Source organism: Coccidioides immitis, assembly GCF_000149335.2.
Source record: "Coccidioides immitis RS genomic scaffold supercont3.2, whole genome shotgun sequence".
In the NCBI taxonomy this organism is placed as follows: domain Eukaryota; kingdom Fungi; phylum Ascomycota; class Eurotiomycetes; order Onygenales; family Onygenaceae; genus Coccidioides; species Coccidioides immitis.
The window spans coordinates 1,038,002-1,055,058 of record NW_004504309.1 but is presented as its reverse complement, the minus strand read 5'-3'; the positions used below and the strand labels follow the sequence as shown (position 1 = coordinate 1,055,058).

Below are 17,057 nucleotides of genomic sequence, written 5' to 3'. Positions count from 1 at the left end.
AGGGCAGGCAACAATGCCCTGCTTTTTCGAAAATCGTCTTTCGCCGAAGTTTGATTTACACCATGACGCAGAGAGAAAGATAATTGGAGGATTCGAGGATAGTAACCGAGCTCGAGGGTGTTTCTACGAGTTAGAGCTTTAATCGTACAAATAGACATTTGCTTATGTTCGCATTTACGCCCTCCAGCCGGATTCCGGGCCATGGGAGGTAGCATGGCGCGTCCCGGAGCAACCGATCCCTCAAAACAGCTTCGCAACCAGTCTTCAACAGTCGTCAACATGCTGTGCCTGGATACCGAACATTCCGGCCCGAAACCTCCGTTTCTATTCTTCTGGTCTTTGGTTTTTCTTTTTTCTTTTTTTTTTTGAGTTACTGCGTTTCTTTCCTAACTGACAAAAGATCTATAAATTACTTCGGGGCAACCCACTAATCAAATATTGTGGCTCTTGTGCGCTGGTCTTCTTTGCCTCCTTCCCCGGTTTTACTTGTCTTTCCCCCACGGCTCTCCGTTTTAACGATGCATGTTTTCCTATTTTTGTTTCTCTGCATTAAATACAGGCAAGATCTGTCTGAGGTGGGCGGCTATCTGATATTTTTAGCTTTGCACAATTGCATGGCAGCGGGGAAAACACATATCATTACGTCTCGAGTTACGGATTTGTGTGTGTGTGGGTTTTCTTTTTTTTTTTTTTTTTTTTTTAGCGGTTCCTTGTGTTGTTGTTTCTTCTTTTTTCCCCTTTTTCTCCGGTTCCTGTTAATAGATTGCATTTCAAGCGAAATAGGTGGAGCATGAAAGACTACGTTGGGCACCGGCATGGAATGCAAACTGGAATGAATACTAGGACATGGAATGGGTGGGCGGCTATCTGATGTATTGATTGCTATGACATTTTTTATTATTTTTCAAGTTTTTTTATGTCCCCCTCTTCTTCTTTTTTTTTGGCTCTGTTGTTGGTTCGTCCAAATTCAATTGACACAGCTGGACTGATTCATTTTTCCTTTTTCTTTTTTTTTTTTTTTTTTTCCCTTTTTAATCGGTTCGTCGAGTTGGCTTTCTTCTTCCTCTTCCCATGCTAAAGTTTGTTATTTTAAAGGACCAGGGAATAATATTGGCTTTGTTGGGAGCTTTTTACAATTGACCCTTTTTTTGCCCTTGGAACCATGTAAACCGGGCATGCGCACGCGTGTTAGGAAGCGTAGTTTTAAGTCAGCGCGGAACATCATTTTTCCACGCACGCTCGGGCCGCCCAAGCTAGATAGACTTAGGGTTTTGCGGAAAGAGGCCGGCCGGCCGGCAAGCCGCCCGCCGCCGCCGCCGCCCCCCATTCCGCTTTTCCGCTGGTTCACCCAATGGGCTTTACCGCTTTAGTTCCCGCCATACCAAGACGCTAAGTGGCCATTTTCTTATTATTAGTTCCCACTCTATTTTTAGGGCCCGTGCGGGGGATGGCGAGGCGGAGCGGGGCGGAAACACGGAGGATATTTGGCCTCTTATCGTTGGAGGGTTCGTTTTCCTTTTCCTTTTTTTTTTTTTCCTTCTTCTGGCCGGTGTTCTGCTGGGTGGAATTGCGGGATTTTGCGTATTGATGTTACTGTTGGAGAGTGACGAGGCAGGTTTGGTCAAATGATGGTGTCGTGCATGTATCTAAATTTGGAGATCGAACGGAGTAAAGAGATATTAACTATCTGTGGTAACTTACTGTGGAGCAGCTTGCGTGTCTTTGTGATCGGCTACCACGAAAGGCTAATATGAAACCTGTTTGCGGGTTAGAAATATGTTTCTTGGTTGATGGGCTTATTTCTCATAGGGTTGAAGATGCCCTTGGCCACAGAGGAGGAGGTATATAATGCCGTGCGCCTGGATATCCATATGCACGGCTGTGGATGCAAGGTAGAATGATCTAGAAGACTTGAAGTAATTTGCCATGTGATCATATTGTGATTCCGCACCATGGCGCCCCCGATATCATTAGTAAAACGTGGGTATTGATGCAGAAGCCTCCGCAGTTGCAGTAAGCGGCAATCATGGCTCCTGATACTTTTGTATGGTATGGTTGTTGCTGAAGGTTTGAATCAAGATATATTTGCACACGCGACACATTAATATTGATTGATTAAGCAGAGGATCACAAGGAAGCAAACCTAGCAAATACGGAAAAAGGGCAACGGACAACGGCCGTGTCCATGGCGCGGTTGATCAACAGAAATCAAAAAAGTTTTTTTCTTTTTTCTTTTTTGCCTTTTATGCTGGTTAAGGTTGGGGCAAAAGGACAAGCGGAGGTTTGTTAACAATGAGTGCACATTGAGCAAGATCACAAGCGAAAATAATGATGGACAACTGAGAACAAACAGCTTGCGTATTGAGGTTCCAGAACCAGGCGATCCCAAGCCAGAACCAAAGTCGGACAAGGTATTGCAATACCCGACGCATTGCATGGTATCCAGCTTTGCGTCGTCCAGCCAAATATAGGGCCAATACTTACCCGACAGGGTCTGGGTTCCTAGTTTGACCTACTGACCTGTGAGACTGAGAACTTTTGCCATCTTCTTCGCCTTTACCGTATCTTCGACCAACAGTTTGCGCTGCTTCAGCACCGCGATCAGCGTTTCCACGACCTTTCGGAACGATGATGCTGCACCTCGTTCTTGCTTCAACCGTATCAAGCTGAGACTAACGTGACGACCATATTCAAGCACGGTAAAAAGTTCGGCGGAAAACTCGACAGGGCGAAGGCGGAGAACTTATTAACTTAGTTAGCACTATGTTTCAAGGTTTTAAAAGGCGACATATATGTAGGGTGAAGGGCTTACAGTTTAGTTCTCCAACTCTCCCACGTATCACGCTATTTTGCTTATCAACACGAATGCCTTCGATGCCGTACTTTTTCCACTCGCGGAGAATCTTTATAACTTCCTTTCTGGCGCGGGCTTTGGGTGCGTTGAGCGCGATCACCTTAGAGGCCGCCTTGATACGGAAGAATTTCATGAACCAGTTCTGGCTTGACGCTGGATGCGTTGGGGAACCCGCCTCGTTTTGCGTATTTGAGAGAAAATGATTCTTGGTTCCGAAAATGTCACTCTCATCTTTATTATCCAAGCTGGTGACTGAAATATTAAAACAGTTGCCTGTAAATAAGTTAGTAAGGTTCAAAAATTATTCCATACATATGTTTCTTTATGCTTACTTTCTTGACCAAATTCATGAACTGCTTTCTCGCGTTTTTTCATGCCAAAAAGTTTCAGAAGCTTCTTCCCCGTTTCTACTGGTTTGTTTTTCTTAATCCAATTTAAATTGTCATCTTCAACCACGGGGTATTCTTCAGTACCCTGAGAAGCGCCACTCGTCATGTGAGAAATCGATGATTGTCTAGATAACGGTACATCATCCTTTGGTGGTGTCGGAGGACCAACGTCGCTGTAGCTTTGGGATCGATATTTGAACCGAGACCATTTTCTTGTGTCCCCTGAATTGCGAAATTCATTTTTCTTTGACGATTTTGGATTTTCTTCAATGGGTTCAAGGCCACTAAAGAACCGGCCAGTATTGCTTCGTCGACCTGTCGATCGGTTACGGGTGAGAGACTGGCTCAAGCTGCGTTGCGGTTGACTGAAGCTTGTTGACTCATTTGAAGGAGTTGGCAGTTCAAGTGTCGTCCGCTTTTTTCGGATGGTTAATGGTCTGATATTATCGAGATTGTTGGTTGAATCAGGTACTACTCGGATTGTTTTCTTTTCCCACACATCCAGGTCCAACGGAGGAGGTATATAGCTCGAGGTAGTTTCGCCGGAAAGGAAATCTTTGACGCTGTGTCGTTCCTCCAAAATAGATGGCAAATTCCTTGTTACATTATGAGGTGGTCTGGCAGCTTCCGCTGCTAACGCTGCATTCTTAGCGACAGAATGAGATGGCTTGCCTTCAATTAAGCGGTCCAAATGTGAAATTACTTCCGATAGATGTGAAGGAAGACCATCGGCCCTTGCTTTTTTCGAATGCTCAATCAAGCGACGGCGCGTTTCCGCCAGTTCTCTAGTGGCATAAGAACTGGACGACTCAAATGTCTGTCCCCGTACAGGTTTTGTGTTTGTCTGGCCATAATACCTATTAAGGTTACCAGGGGTAGATATTGAAGTGACAGGCGACTCGGGGTACTTAGATCCAGTCTCAATCGTATAGGAGGATGAAAGGGATGAGCTATTAAACGCTTCTTCGCAGATCTGTTCCAGTTCCTGCGAAACCTTTCTTGCTTCCTCTTTCCAATACTGATAGGATTGTCGAGGTTTTGCTCCCACTTCCAGTTCACCGACTTTATTTGTAGCTGGACGCACACAGGTTGGTGGTGAAGGCAGAGAAGGACTGCTGAACCTTTCCGAGGATAACCTTTTGACCCTCTCGGATTCCCGTTTTCCCATTTTATTTCTTTCTTGACAAAGCGAATACTGAGAATGGCCTGGAGGCATACCGATTCTCTTATCATCTCTATTGGGGTTGTGCCCTCTTAAATGCCGAAAGCTCACGTTTCTCTTGTAGCTGTGCCTGGATTTTGCTCGCTGGCAATGGCTTCCGACGGAGCTACGGGATTGGTAGGACGCCAACGAGCTTCGCCGTGATGAGGTCCCTGGACCACCATTTGGTGACGAGCGCATATTGACGGATGCTCGATCCATCGACAGTTTTCCAGTAGGTGGAGATGATTTAGAATTTAAGGCAGCACTAGAATCATTTGACTGATGTCTATGGATCGTAACATTAGCATATTCGACCTTCGGTTCGGCAATAGCCGTGCGAGATGACCTATACGGATCATAGCTCGCAATCGTCGGCGCCGAGGTTGGTCCACGGCTGGAACCTTCTCTCATGCCAGAAGAATTTGTAGCAATTGAGAATTTGGAGCGCCTCCAAACGTTGCTTTCACCATGATTGCTCGGCATTCTTCTTTGCAGCCTGAAAAGGGGTCTTGAAATATGATGATAGTCACTAGAGGAATATCCTAGAGGTGGACCTTCATAGTTTTCAAGCTGTTCTTCTCTGAATTTTAACAAAGCTTTATAAAAGAGCTTTTCATGATTTGGTCTAGAGGGAGTGCGGTTAAATTAGAGTTGGAAATATGTTGATAGGTGAATGTGAGGAGACTTACTTATCGTTGAGAAGGTTTTCAATCAAATCTTCCTTTCTCTTCTCATGCCACAGGGTTTGAAGGCTCCTCAGAACTTCCAAGTCAATGTCACGGCGATGGGTCACAATTTTCTTGAAGTCCTTTGACGGCAGAGGCGGTGGTGGGCCAATAGAATCCATTGGTGAATTAGCGAAGATGGGGTGTGCTTGATATTTCATGAGAAGAGGGTGTAGCCACATCTGATCTATGCTAATTCTGTTTTCAGGCCTCTTCTGCAAGATTCGCTGAATCAAATCTATGGCTTCCGGGCTAAACCATGGCGGTATGATGTATTCGCCCCTTTTAACGAGTTTCAGGGTGTTTGCCAAATCACCGCCATCGAATGGAAGAAAGCCAGCCAACATTGCAAATAAAATAATTCCACAGCTCCAGATGTCGGCCTTGTCCCCATGATATCTCTGCCCATTGATAATCTCGGGCGAAGCATAATGTGGACTCCCACAAGATGTATTTAACCAGTGACCGGCAGGCTGTAAAGCAGCCATGCCAAAATCCGCTAGTTTGATGTTTTTCCGGAAATCAAGTAGGATATTTTCAGGTTTAAGGTCACGGTGGCAGATATTGTACTGATGACAACAAGACAGCGCAGCGATAATTTGCCTAAAGAGACGGACCGCTTCTATCTCTGGAAGCGGTCCTCTCTCTGAGACGTAGTCAAAGAGCTCGCCACCCTCGACGTATTCAAGAACCAGATACCTGGATGCATGTTAATTCATGAAACCCTCAAAGGACTTCCGCATGGTACCCTTACAGCTCTCCCCTATTTTCCCACACATCATATAGGCTGATGACATTTGGATGCTCAATAAGCTTCATGATCACGACTTCTCTTTCAATACCCGACGGAATTGTTCTGGAACCAGGGGCTACATCAATATTCTTATCCATAGCCGCAATACTCTGGCTCTGTGCTAGTGCTGCCGACTGCTTCGATACAATTTTAATCGCAGCGGCCTGACCGGTGACTGAATGTTTTGCCAGGCGCACACGACCAGTAGATCCTTTGCCCAGCGTCTTCCCAAGTTGCCATGGCCCAATGTGAGTCTTTCGCCGTGATCTCCCGGAGTTGGTGGAAGTGGTTGAGATGGCCGAATTGCGCCTCGGATCCGAGTGGTAGTCTAAAACGGCCGATATGCGCTTGTTTTCTGCAGTGGCAGGAGGGAAGTCATGTCCATTCAAGGCATCAGGTGGATCTGAGGATGTCATTTGCTTCTCGGATGACAATGCTACGTGGTCATAGCGTGTTTGACGTGACGAGTTATGAACGATATTAAGCCGGTTGCTAGCGTCGCGAAAGGGCTGCCTCTTCGTTTGCGAACGATCCTTAATAGTGTCCTTCTCCATAAGCTTTTCAGAAGAGTGTCATTAGAGAGGATATTTAAGTAGCTTCTATTAAATAATGTAAGTGGTCAATGCTCAGTATAAACAACAGCTCGAGAGTGGAGATTGCGGAGAAAACGAAAAGTGAGGAACAAGGAATGCCTTTGGGATAGCTGTTACAGCTCGTGTAGGGACTCAGGGAACCCAATCTGAGCTTTGATGATCAACTTCTTGAACGAAATGTGGGATCTTTTGAAATGGAGGAGGCGTCAAACACACCATAACCTTTTGTAGTTGGTTGTATCAGGGATGAAGACCAGACAGATACAGAATGTATTTGACGCGAGACGCGTCTGATTAACTAAGTATTAGCTGCAGAGGTGGATTAAGATAATAACAAGAGGAGTTGGCTATAGGTAATGTGTTAGGTTACCTGATAGATGATAAGGAAACAACCACATATCAGTGACAAAATCCACAGTGTTAGGTAACCAGGAAATGGTACAGTGAGGGTGAAGCTAGCGCTGCACAACTGTTTTAGAACACGGCGTCTCCCAGGTACCCCTTTAACAACCCTTGAGATAAAAAGGCATTCTATCCTAGAATATCGTGCCAAATCACTAAAGGAAATTTCCTAAGAAAACCAGGGCACAGAGGGTGATACCATTATTATGTATCACTCTCACTTACATTCTAGAAGCATTCAGTATATCATGAATGCAAAGAAAGTGCTAGCATATAAAACATATTCTAGCAAGAAGGACGCAAAAAGCAGACAAGTATTTGGCCTTGTCATGGATGAAAGTGCGACAATAGCCGTCTCTTTATATCTTTGCTTGGGCTGGAGGCAGTCCTTTCGATGGTTACTTTTCCAGCAAGGAATACATGAGGCTGAAAGCCGAAGTGGATGGGAGAACCCATTTCCATGATTGCTAGTCAAAAAGCACATTAGGATGGATATAAAGAAGCTAATCAACCAAGACAGTCTTGTCCCAGCTGGACTGAAGTCAGCCATCAAGTGGCCGACGTTGGATGAATGCCAAGACACGGTCTCGTGTTACATAATCCGGACTAACGAGTTGCCTTGTTAGCCGATGATATCATCACAACGCTTGTTTCAACATCAAAGCAACCTTCAACGCTGAGAGGTAAAGGGAGCGTGTGGCCAAGCAACGCAATCCGGATATGCTGCCGCCTGGATTAGACTGGCGTATAGACCAGAATTACTGGAGTTTGCTATTCCCTTGCCCAATGACGTTGTATCCTGTTTGCAACCCGGATCTAAACGGCTTTACAGCTGATTTAGCTTCCTAGAGCGGAGGTTTACTGGTTAAACCTGCTCCTGGGAGCTACGTCAGCGGTTGCTGGAACCTGGAGCGGCTAACTTGGCTTCAATGATTGGAAATGATACGCCCGGTTATATCTCCCGCACATGCGAGTGCAAAACGATTTCTGTTTGAGAGTTCTCCAGCTCACCGCAACGGGCTCGATTTCGATCCGAAGCTCAATACGGTCTTTGATTCTGTCGACGGCTCCTTCGCAGTGTTATCTCGGATAGCCCGCAAAGATGAAGCTGGTTCTTTTGTTGTCTGCAGCTTACATTGCAGTAGGCTTCGTTATTCCTGGCCAGAGTTCTCTCGACCCTTTTATAGGATATAGTGCCAGCATCCCTAGCCCAGTTTCGGACGATAGCGGAGCCGAGGGGGGAATAGCATTCTCTACATCTTACACCGAGGAAATATTTAATAACATCGAAATTGCCTCTACGTTGGCACTTTACCAGCCGCAATCGGGCCGTCTGTCAAAGCCAGAGAAGAATGCTGTCGATGAGTTTAGTCATGACTACTTAGATGCTAACAGTCCCAACTTCTGTGGCCACCATGGAGACCCTGAGAAAACAACATACCAATTGATAAATTCAACGAAAAGAACTAAGCTTTTTGCAAAGTTGGTCTCCCAGTTTGATGATATTGTTGACCTCCTTAATTCCACAAAGGAAAATCACACAGTGCTTGTTCCAAGGGATAAGGCCTTGCAGAAGGCTATGAATCACCACCCGCCGAAAGAATATGTGAAGAAGTTTGTTCAATATCACATCTTAAAGGAACCGAAGACAGCAAGAGAGATATTCCACTCTCGGACGATCCGAACTCTGCTAGAACAAAGTGAATTGGGAGATCATGACCAGCGAATCAGCACCCAATTTGGTGTCGGTGGCCTCACCCTCAATTATATCTCCCATATAGTCAAGCCTGACCTGGTTAGCCACTTGCACGTGTTGTTTTGTATTTGCGAGCTGATATGGGAGACTAGTGTGCCAAGAACGGTTTAGTACAAATCCTCGACCATATCCTCCTCCCACCATTCCAATCGTCTGATACATTGAGTCTCGTTCCTTCGGTGTTCAGCGCTTTGGACTTTGGACTATGGAAAACTGGTCTCTATGAGAAGTTAAATGATACCTCAAGCCACACGGGCGGCACGTTCTTTGCGCCAACCAACATTGCATTTCGCAAGCTTGGTCCCAGAGTCAACGCATTTCTTTTCAGCCGCTGGGGGGAGAAACACCTAAAGGCATTGCTTGAGTATCACATCGTTTTCGGGCATACGCTATATTCAGATGCTTATCATCAGCCAAAGAAGGACGAAGATAGTAAAACTATCCATGTGAGATATTCTTAAGGCCTAATCCTATACCCCATGCATATTAGATACGATGGCTCACAGTTTGCACTTAAGGTTGATTTGCCAACCCTCCTGGAAAACCATCGCTTGAGCATCGATATCGCACGCTTCTATCGCTTTGCAACCATGAAAATTAATGGCTTTATCTCGGTTGCTAGTTCGGACATCATTGCAAGGGATGGTGTAATTCATGTCCTGAACGACGTTTTGATCCCACCAAAACATCCCAATCATGACCGGTATCCTTACATTCCACGTCCTGGGGAAGATGATGATTCTCCTGTACCTACTGTCGAGGATATTATTGAAAGATTTAACCCTTACATCAGAGAAGATTAATTTGTTATTTGCCGGGCATATTTCGGGACATTTGGAAGGCGTTAAACTCGCGCATTTGGTTTTTGCCAGGGTGAGAAATAATGCTAATAGGGTGGATTGCATTTTGTAAACAATATGGATATATATCACAACCCAATATGGCTGATAGTTGAACAGAAACCAGCGATATACTGTGACCTATTCCGCAGCTTCACTACCAATGTCCTTCTTCGATTTTCATAACGTCAACATCCTCCACCTCATCTCCGAACCATCTCCCTTCTCCGCTGCCATCAGGCCCAATAAGAACATCATTCCCACTCATCTGTCGTTTCCTCATCTTCCCCGCCTCTTCGCCCTCCGTTTCGAAAGTCCAATCTTCAAGACCATAGCATCTTTTCCACTTCATCCCGTCTTCCCCATCCCGATACTCGTACCAAAACTGCACATTGATCATGCGGGATGGATCTCTTCATGCAGACGTTACTAATTTGATTGGTTGCCGAGCTAGGATGATGTGGGATCATGCACCGTGTACTGCAAAGGTCCTGCGCAGCCTTGACCTTTTTTTGAGCGGTTTCTTCGGTAAAAGGAGGTTTGATATCTGCCATCGCGCTCTGCTCGTTAGTGTTGGCGGGGTTAGCCCTTCCAAGTATTTCGATCAATTGATGAGCAAGTTACGGAGTAGAGGCTAAATCAAGGCTTAGTCATATCCAGAGGTACTAGGTGACTGCTCCGTCCAAAGCACCTGAGCATAATATGCCAACGAACTGGAAGCTTCTTGAGATTAGAGATGAGCGCCATAAGACAGTGCCCGGATGGCTCATTTGAAGCGACTTCAAGCCACTAAGAAAGTATGGAAATGCTGAAATTTCCTTTTTTTTTGGTATGTTATCTCGGAGCCATTGGATGGCATTTGGAGAGGTATGCATCTTTGAATCTTCAAGTGACTCGGGAAATTGAGACATGACCAGCTGCAAGGCCCGGATGCTGCCATACCGGAAAAATGAGCGTTTCGGGCAACCGTCGGAAAACGTTTATCCAACGCGACCTGTTGAACCACAGGTCACAAGCTTGAAACTGTAGATCAACCATATATTTACAATGCATGTATAAAGGGTCTGAAATGTATAGAATTTGGAACATATATATTTTTAAACTTGAGGGTTTTGAATCTGATTTGGAAGCTTTTTAATTACTAGGAACTAACTAAGTATTACAAACCACCTGCACAACCTGAATTGTAATGAATTTTTTTTTTTTTTTTTTTTTAAATTTGAGCCTCCCTGGTTAGAGTCTCTGGTTTGGGGACAGGGTGTAAAACCAGTGCAGAAGAATTATCAGAATGAGCCTATTCAGACCACTTGATCATACTTTTAAGTAAATCAGCTCCACTGCCTCCAGTTAGAGACAGATCTGATGCAGAGATATTTAGCTGTAACTAAATAAAGAGAGAAGATGTGATCAGAGTGGAGAAGAGAGAGAGAGAAGCAGATACAGCAGAGAGCAGAACAGCAGCAAATCAGTCTATCTTAACTACTGATTTATAGACAGTTTCTTCTGTCTTTCACTTTTTCTGTTATCAAATATCAAAGTTAGTTTAATTTATTCCAACATTGCATCAAGTATACTAATTATAAAAAATAAACAATTGAACTTTAAGTTCTGGCAGATATCAGTCAAGATTCTTTCAATATTTTATATATATAACTACATTAGTATGAGTTGAATGTATGATATTTAATCAGTTTAATCTATCTTAATAGAGTAGAATATATGCTCTGCAAGCTCTTTTTATTTAACTTGAATGAACATGAGCTTTTTCAATACTATTAAAGTGACAGCACCAACTTCAGTATTAAAGAGAGAGAAAGAGAAGAATTTGTCAGTTCAGACTAATAAAGATGCTATTTTGGCAAGTAATTTACTAAGATCAGCAGCCTGTTCTATTATACTGACTTTCAATTTCTCTTAGAGTATCATGTTCTTAAGTCTGAGAAAATTATTATGATCAGATAGTAATACTGTCACTTTCTTCTGCAGCTCTAAAGAGACAGAAGTACAGACTTTTTTATCTTCTGTATAATTAATGCAGGCCTTTATAGTTTCTTGCTTGTGGGAACAAGACTTTTTAATATATATTATATACATAAATATCAAACAGCAGTTACAGAGTATATTACTTATTATAGTGGGCTCTTTTTTGATAGCTGAAAGCTTTCACTCTGGCTTCTTCTTTATAAATATTAGAGAGTGCTTATTCTGAGCTGCTGCTAATTTATGTGTTTGTGGAGTCATTTTTTGCTATTTCTGTATATATTATTCTTCAGTTTGCTGCAGTTTCTTATTTCATTCTGAAATTCACCACTTATCTTGATATTGAAATAGAGAGAGAGAGATAATAAGAAATATAATAAGCTCAAGAGAAGAAAAGAAAGAAAAGAAGAGAAGAAGAGAGAGATTTTGTGTGAAAAGAAATTATTATATCTAGTGTGTCTGCTTGATTGTTTTGAATTTCCTAATCAGAATATATCTATTTATACATTACTAAGTACTAACTCATTTTGCTTAGAGCTTCTACAGCTGATTACAGTAAATAATAAAGAGATATATATTAAATATAGCAAAATTTGGCTCTTGCAAGCATTGATATAACAGAGTATTGCATTAAAGTCTAGATATTAAATCTCAAAATCTATTTTGAAGCACAAACTAACAGCTAATTTTAATCTGAGAAGGCATCTTTTTATGTATTTAACTAGAATCTGTATCTCTTTCAGAGCATGCAATCAGTTGCAGCTGGCACAAGTTTCTTTAAACAGACAGACTAATTTATTATAATCTCAAAATAATTCTCCATAATATTCTGTAAAGAATTCCAATTCTTCTTATCTAAATTATTATTCTCTGGCTTCTGCAGAGCTTGCACTGCCTGAGTCAGACATGAATCAGATTTCCTGAATAGTATACTAGATATTAACTGGACCATATTCAGAATTTCTGGCAAAGTCTCAATATGAACAGTCTTTGGCTTTCTTGATTAAATCTTCTGTCAGATGAAGTCATCTGAATTAACATCTCTCAGTTCTGGTTTCTGTATCAAGCAGTTCCAGAGCTTGAGTACAGAATTTCAGATGTAAATCAACAGAATAAATATATTCTGTTTTGAACTATTGTTATTAAGATACAGCTTCATGTATGCTGCTAAATTTGCATACATCTCTATTGTCATAACTGTCAGAGCAGAAATCATGATAATTAAGATTTATCATTAACTTATGTTCAAAATACCATTTTCCTTATGAAGCTGACTTCTCAAAATTGACACATGACTTGATCCAGTAAAAGACTTTACAGAATTAGTTCTACTTGAACAATTGGGCAAAATAGCTGATCAGCTTTTATTGATTGATTATTTCATGAAGTCTGAAATTAGAATTCTCAGTCAAGCTAAGTTCAATACATTCTCTGACATGATCCTGCAAATGAGATCAGTTTATATCATAACTAGAAGTTTAGAGATATTGTTCTGATCTTCAAGCTACTCAAGATCTTACATTTTCAATCTTTACAGAGATTTAACATATGCCTGAAAAGTTCACAAAAATATGAGTTATTTCTGACTTTCCAGTCCTCAAGACTCAGTATCTTCTGGATGGTATCAGAAATCAGATCAGTATTTAATGTTAATATATAGACTCATTACACCCAATTTTATATCTTGTGCTCCATTACTTGAACCTGCTTTTCAATCTCTGTATAATCAGAAAACACTTCAGTTTGGGTACTTGTATTCAAACTGAATAATGTCTCTTAAGTCTTTAGCATGTTGTGTAATTAAGTCTATAGAAAGATGCAAGCTGTTCTTTTTAATACTGGTGTGCTCTGTGTCTCCAATATTTTGGCTATTGAATTGCTGTTGAGAATGAATAAGAGTGAATGCTTGAATTTCAGAGAGATTTGCTATTTATTATATAGTTGACTTGAAGTGCATTTGACTGTTCAAGTTGCTATTCAGATCTGTATTCATATTTCTCTACATTTTAAAATTCAATACTGCTAAGTGATTGATTTCTTTGAAATAGGCTGATCATCCAGAAGAATACAAATCATTACTGATCTTGCATTTCTTAGAGCTAATTATAGATCTAGATGATCAGAATATTACAGTTAATCTGCAGTACAGTTAGCACATTTTGCAGCTGCTCTAACATTCAACTTTGTTATAATATGTCTGATTTTCCAATTGAACAGCAATTTTCTTTCTAATTTCTACATACTTTGTCTCAAAGTAATTCTGCAGCAACTCTTACTGTTTCTGCAACTTGAAACTCAATCACTGCAGAAACTGGTGTATAAATCTTGAGCAAACATGTGAGATCTGAGGTACTTGAGGCACATAGAGAACTATATATTTTGGAGAAGATGACTTTATTTACCATTTCCAGTCTTGCAGTTTCAAAGATACAGACAGTCTGTTTATTTGTTGCAGAAATCACAAGATTGCAATTACATTTTATCTTCAGTAAAATCTGATATTCAGCTGAACAATCAAACTAAGAAGTCAGAATTGAGTGTAAGATCTTGAATTCTCTGTCAGTCTGCATTATTCTAATTACTGTATACAGAATGCAGCAAGTCTTTCAGATGCTTCTAATACTTCACCTGACACTCTATCCAACACTCATTCTGAATCAGAAGACATCAGAATACAGGAGATTATATAAGAAGCAGTAGCAGCTCTACTTATAGAATCAGTTGATAACAATAAATTACAACAGTATGAAGAGTCTGAATCTGAACTCTGATTACAGACTATATTACATTCAGTGCACCTGATTGGCAATAAAGATTCTGATTTTCATTCATAACTAGAGAATTCATTAGACAACCAGCCAGCTGAGATCTACATCCTAACTATAATAAATGACCCATCAGAGATTCTAGTTCATGCACATGCAGAGCCTGATGAAATGCTGGATCACTTTACACTCACTTTAGAATTAAGATGCAAAAAATCAGAAATATCTTGCTGACACTATAAGACACTATAGAAAGTCTTACAGATTCCTGAAGATATCAGTGCACTGAGATCTCTACTATTAGAGCTGAGCACATTGAAGAAGAAATGCAGAGCTCAATTCTCTATACTTTCCATTCAACAGGCATCCATACCAGCTGTTCCATTGAAAATACCAACTCTTTTGCCTGTCAAGAAGCAACTAATACAGATATCTCTTACATCTAATTTATTCTTTCAGGATTCTGTAGCTCTTTTGTCATTACTGGCAAGATCTTCTGTATTTCACAAGAAGATACATATTGGTATGACTGATCTAGTTGACAATCTGACCAAATTATAGCAATTATGGAGCTGGAGAAGCTCTATTAGATGTTTGTCAGATGACTTTGCATGATATTCTAACAGAACACCAGTCTTTTCTTCCAATTTTATTTGTTTCAGGTGCAACAATGCTGCATGTAAGTGCACTTGAAATGAACAAGAAATCCATATCAGAAGAATTTAATTTGTGGATCAGAACTGGAGACTGGCCTGTACAAAATCTGGTGAAATTATTCTTATTATTCAGTACACTATTACTGCCAGCAGCTTTAATAAAAGAATTCATTTACTGAAATCTCTGCTTTGCCTGAACAAGCTACTCTTACTGAAAGACCAGAAAACTCACATCAGACATGAAGACAACATTCTAGTCTGACTGAATGTTCATCTTGACTACATCTTTAATGAATTGGGTAGCTACAAACTTTCAGAAACAAATGAATTCTTTGTACAGCAAGTGATGAATATAATTTGCCACATATTATCTGTACAAGAGCTCTGGCTTAGCACTCCACTCCAGGGTGAACTGGAAATCACAGCATATAGAAGAGATATGCTGATCAAGATGCTCTGCCCAGACAACTTTATCAAGAGAACTATATTCATTCTCTTTCTGCTGTTCATTAATGGATTCAGTCTATATCAGAACATGTACTGAAATATAACTGGCTTCTATATAATTTCTGTGGGACTTAATGATTCTGAAAGAAGATAATGAAATAATATATATATAATTACTCTCAGACCTCATGCTACAAATTTTTCTGATGTTGTGGAGGCATTGGCTCCCAGTTTACAAGCAGTTGAAAGAGGATTTGACATTGTGGTAACTGATGAAGAAACTGTCAGAATTATTACTTCTTGTATTACTTATCTTGATAACATGCTGCAGCAAAATAATAATGCTGGAATCAAACACTCTACTGTAATAGTCTTCTGTTGGAGCTGTACTGTCTCTGATGTAAAGAGGTTTAATATAAATTTTGACTTGATAAAACACAGCTGATACCATTATTAGCTACTTAATTTACAGGCTGAAATTAAGATGAAGTGAACTGTTTGCAAGTAAGAAGCACTGTAAAAGATCTATAAATTAATCAAGAAAAGTTCTCCAGTTTTGAAGATCTGTCTGGCACTGAATCTGGTGATATTTTTCCTCTCTGACCCCTGTTATAGTGAATTTTCAGGCCTGTCCAAAATTGTGCATACATTATTGATATCACATATATTGACACCTGAGGAGCAGAAGAAATACTGCCAAACTCTACAGAGATTTCTATTTCAGAGATACTAAGCTCAACTGCAGTTCTCAATTACTTATCTGAAGTTCTATCAAATCCAGAAATATACTCAAGCTTTAATTGTGATCCCAATTATACTCTGCTTTACTTTAAAGTCTGACTGGATTCAGACTATTGTTCAGCAGGCTCTCTATAACTTCTTTAATGAACAGTCAATTGATTCTAACATTTCATATTTGTTGCTTGCTAAAATCTTTAGTGCTATTGCAAGAAGCAATTCACTATTGACTTCTCAGACATCTGTCAGGTATAATGAACTTAAAAGTGTGATTGCCAACACCCAAACTATACTTCAGAAAGTGATAGATGCTACTGTCATGACTGCTGAGATACCACAGTTAGCTAGCCAGGCAGTATAGATGCTGAAATCATGACAGAATTCACCAGTGTTCAATCAGATTATGATATTTCTGATGAAGAACATTTCAATTAACACTGTCAGTATTGCTCTGAAAGCAGATAAGATGTTACATGCTTTGAAATACTGACCAAACATGCATATTGGGGTGCACTATGCTAATCAGGCAAAGAAGTATACTGTGCCAAATAACTGTAATATACTGATCAGGAAGAATAAACACCATGAATACAAAGCATTTGTGCAGCAAACCAACAAGCATGATGTTGAAAAGATTTTACTGATTCATGAGAGCTTCAAATGCACTATATTCTTGGTTCTTGATGGAGCTCTTATAGAATTGGAACTCTATATCAGCAGCCAGATGAAGCAACTTCATTATGAATGTTCAATTCTCATGCAAGACCTCATGCAATCAGAACACAATGAGCAACAAGATGATGATGAGAATGCTGACAAAGCTAATGATTCATATGCTACTACCCTCTTTCATATCTTAATCAATGCCTACTGCTGACTACCAGTGTAGTGGGGATTCTGGTACCATATTAGGACA

General features: G+C 40.8%; 3 protein-coding genes across 3 annotated transcripts; 1 reads left to right on the top strand and 2 right to left on the bottom strand.

Moving 5' to 3' along the window:
• Window positions 1–2,512: 2,512 nt before the first annotated feature.
• On the bottom strand, window positions 2,513–6,519 carry CIMG_05853 (CAMK/CAMKL/GIN4 protein kinase; the record flags this gene model as incomplete). The annotated part of the gene is made up of 5 exons (XM_001241956.2): window positions 2,513–2,742; window positions 2,813–3,127; window positions 3,187–5,072; window positions 5,137–5,871; window positions 5,927–6,519. The coding sequence occupies 5 exons, from the start codon at window positions 6,517–6,519 to the stop codon at window positions 2,513–2,515; spliced, it is 3,759 nt and encodes a 1,252-aa protein (XP_001241957.2).
• A 1,227-nt stretch (window positions 6,520–7,746) lies between these two features.
• On the top strand, window positions 7,747–9,698 carry CIMG_05852 (fasciclin domain-containing protein). The gene is made up of 3 exons (XM_001241955.2): window positions 7,747–8,704; window positions 8,809–9,162; window positions 9,235–9,698. The coding sequence occupies exons 1-3, from the start codon at window positions 8,063–8,065 to the stop codon at window positions 9,517–9,519; spliced, it is 1,281 nt and encodes a 426-aa protein (XP_001241956.2). The 5' UTR covers window positions 7,747–8,062; the 3' UTR covers window positions 9,520–9,698.
• Window positions 9,699–9,712: 14 nt separating this feature from the next.
• Window positions 9,713–10,109, bottom strand: CIMG_05851 (uncharacterized protein; the record flags this gene model as incomplete). The annotated part of the gene is made up of 2 exons (XM_001241954.2): window positions 9,713–9,968; window positions 10,030–10,109. 2 exons carry the CDS (start codon window positions 10,107–10,109, stop codon window positions 9,713–9,715), a joined length of 336 nt encoding a protein of 111 aa, XP_001241955.2.
• Between the last annotated feature and the right edge of the window lie 6,948 nt (window positions 10,110–17,057).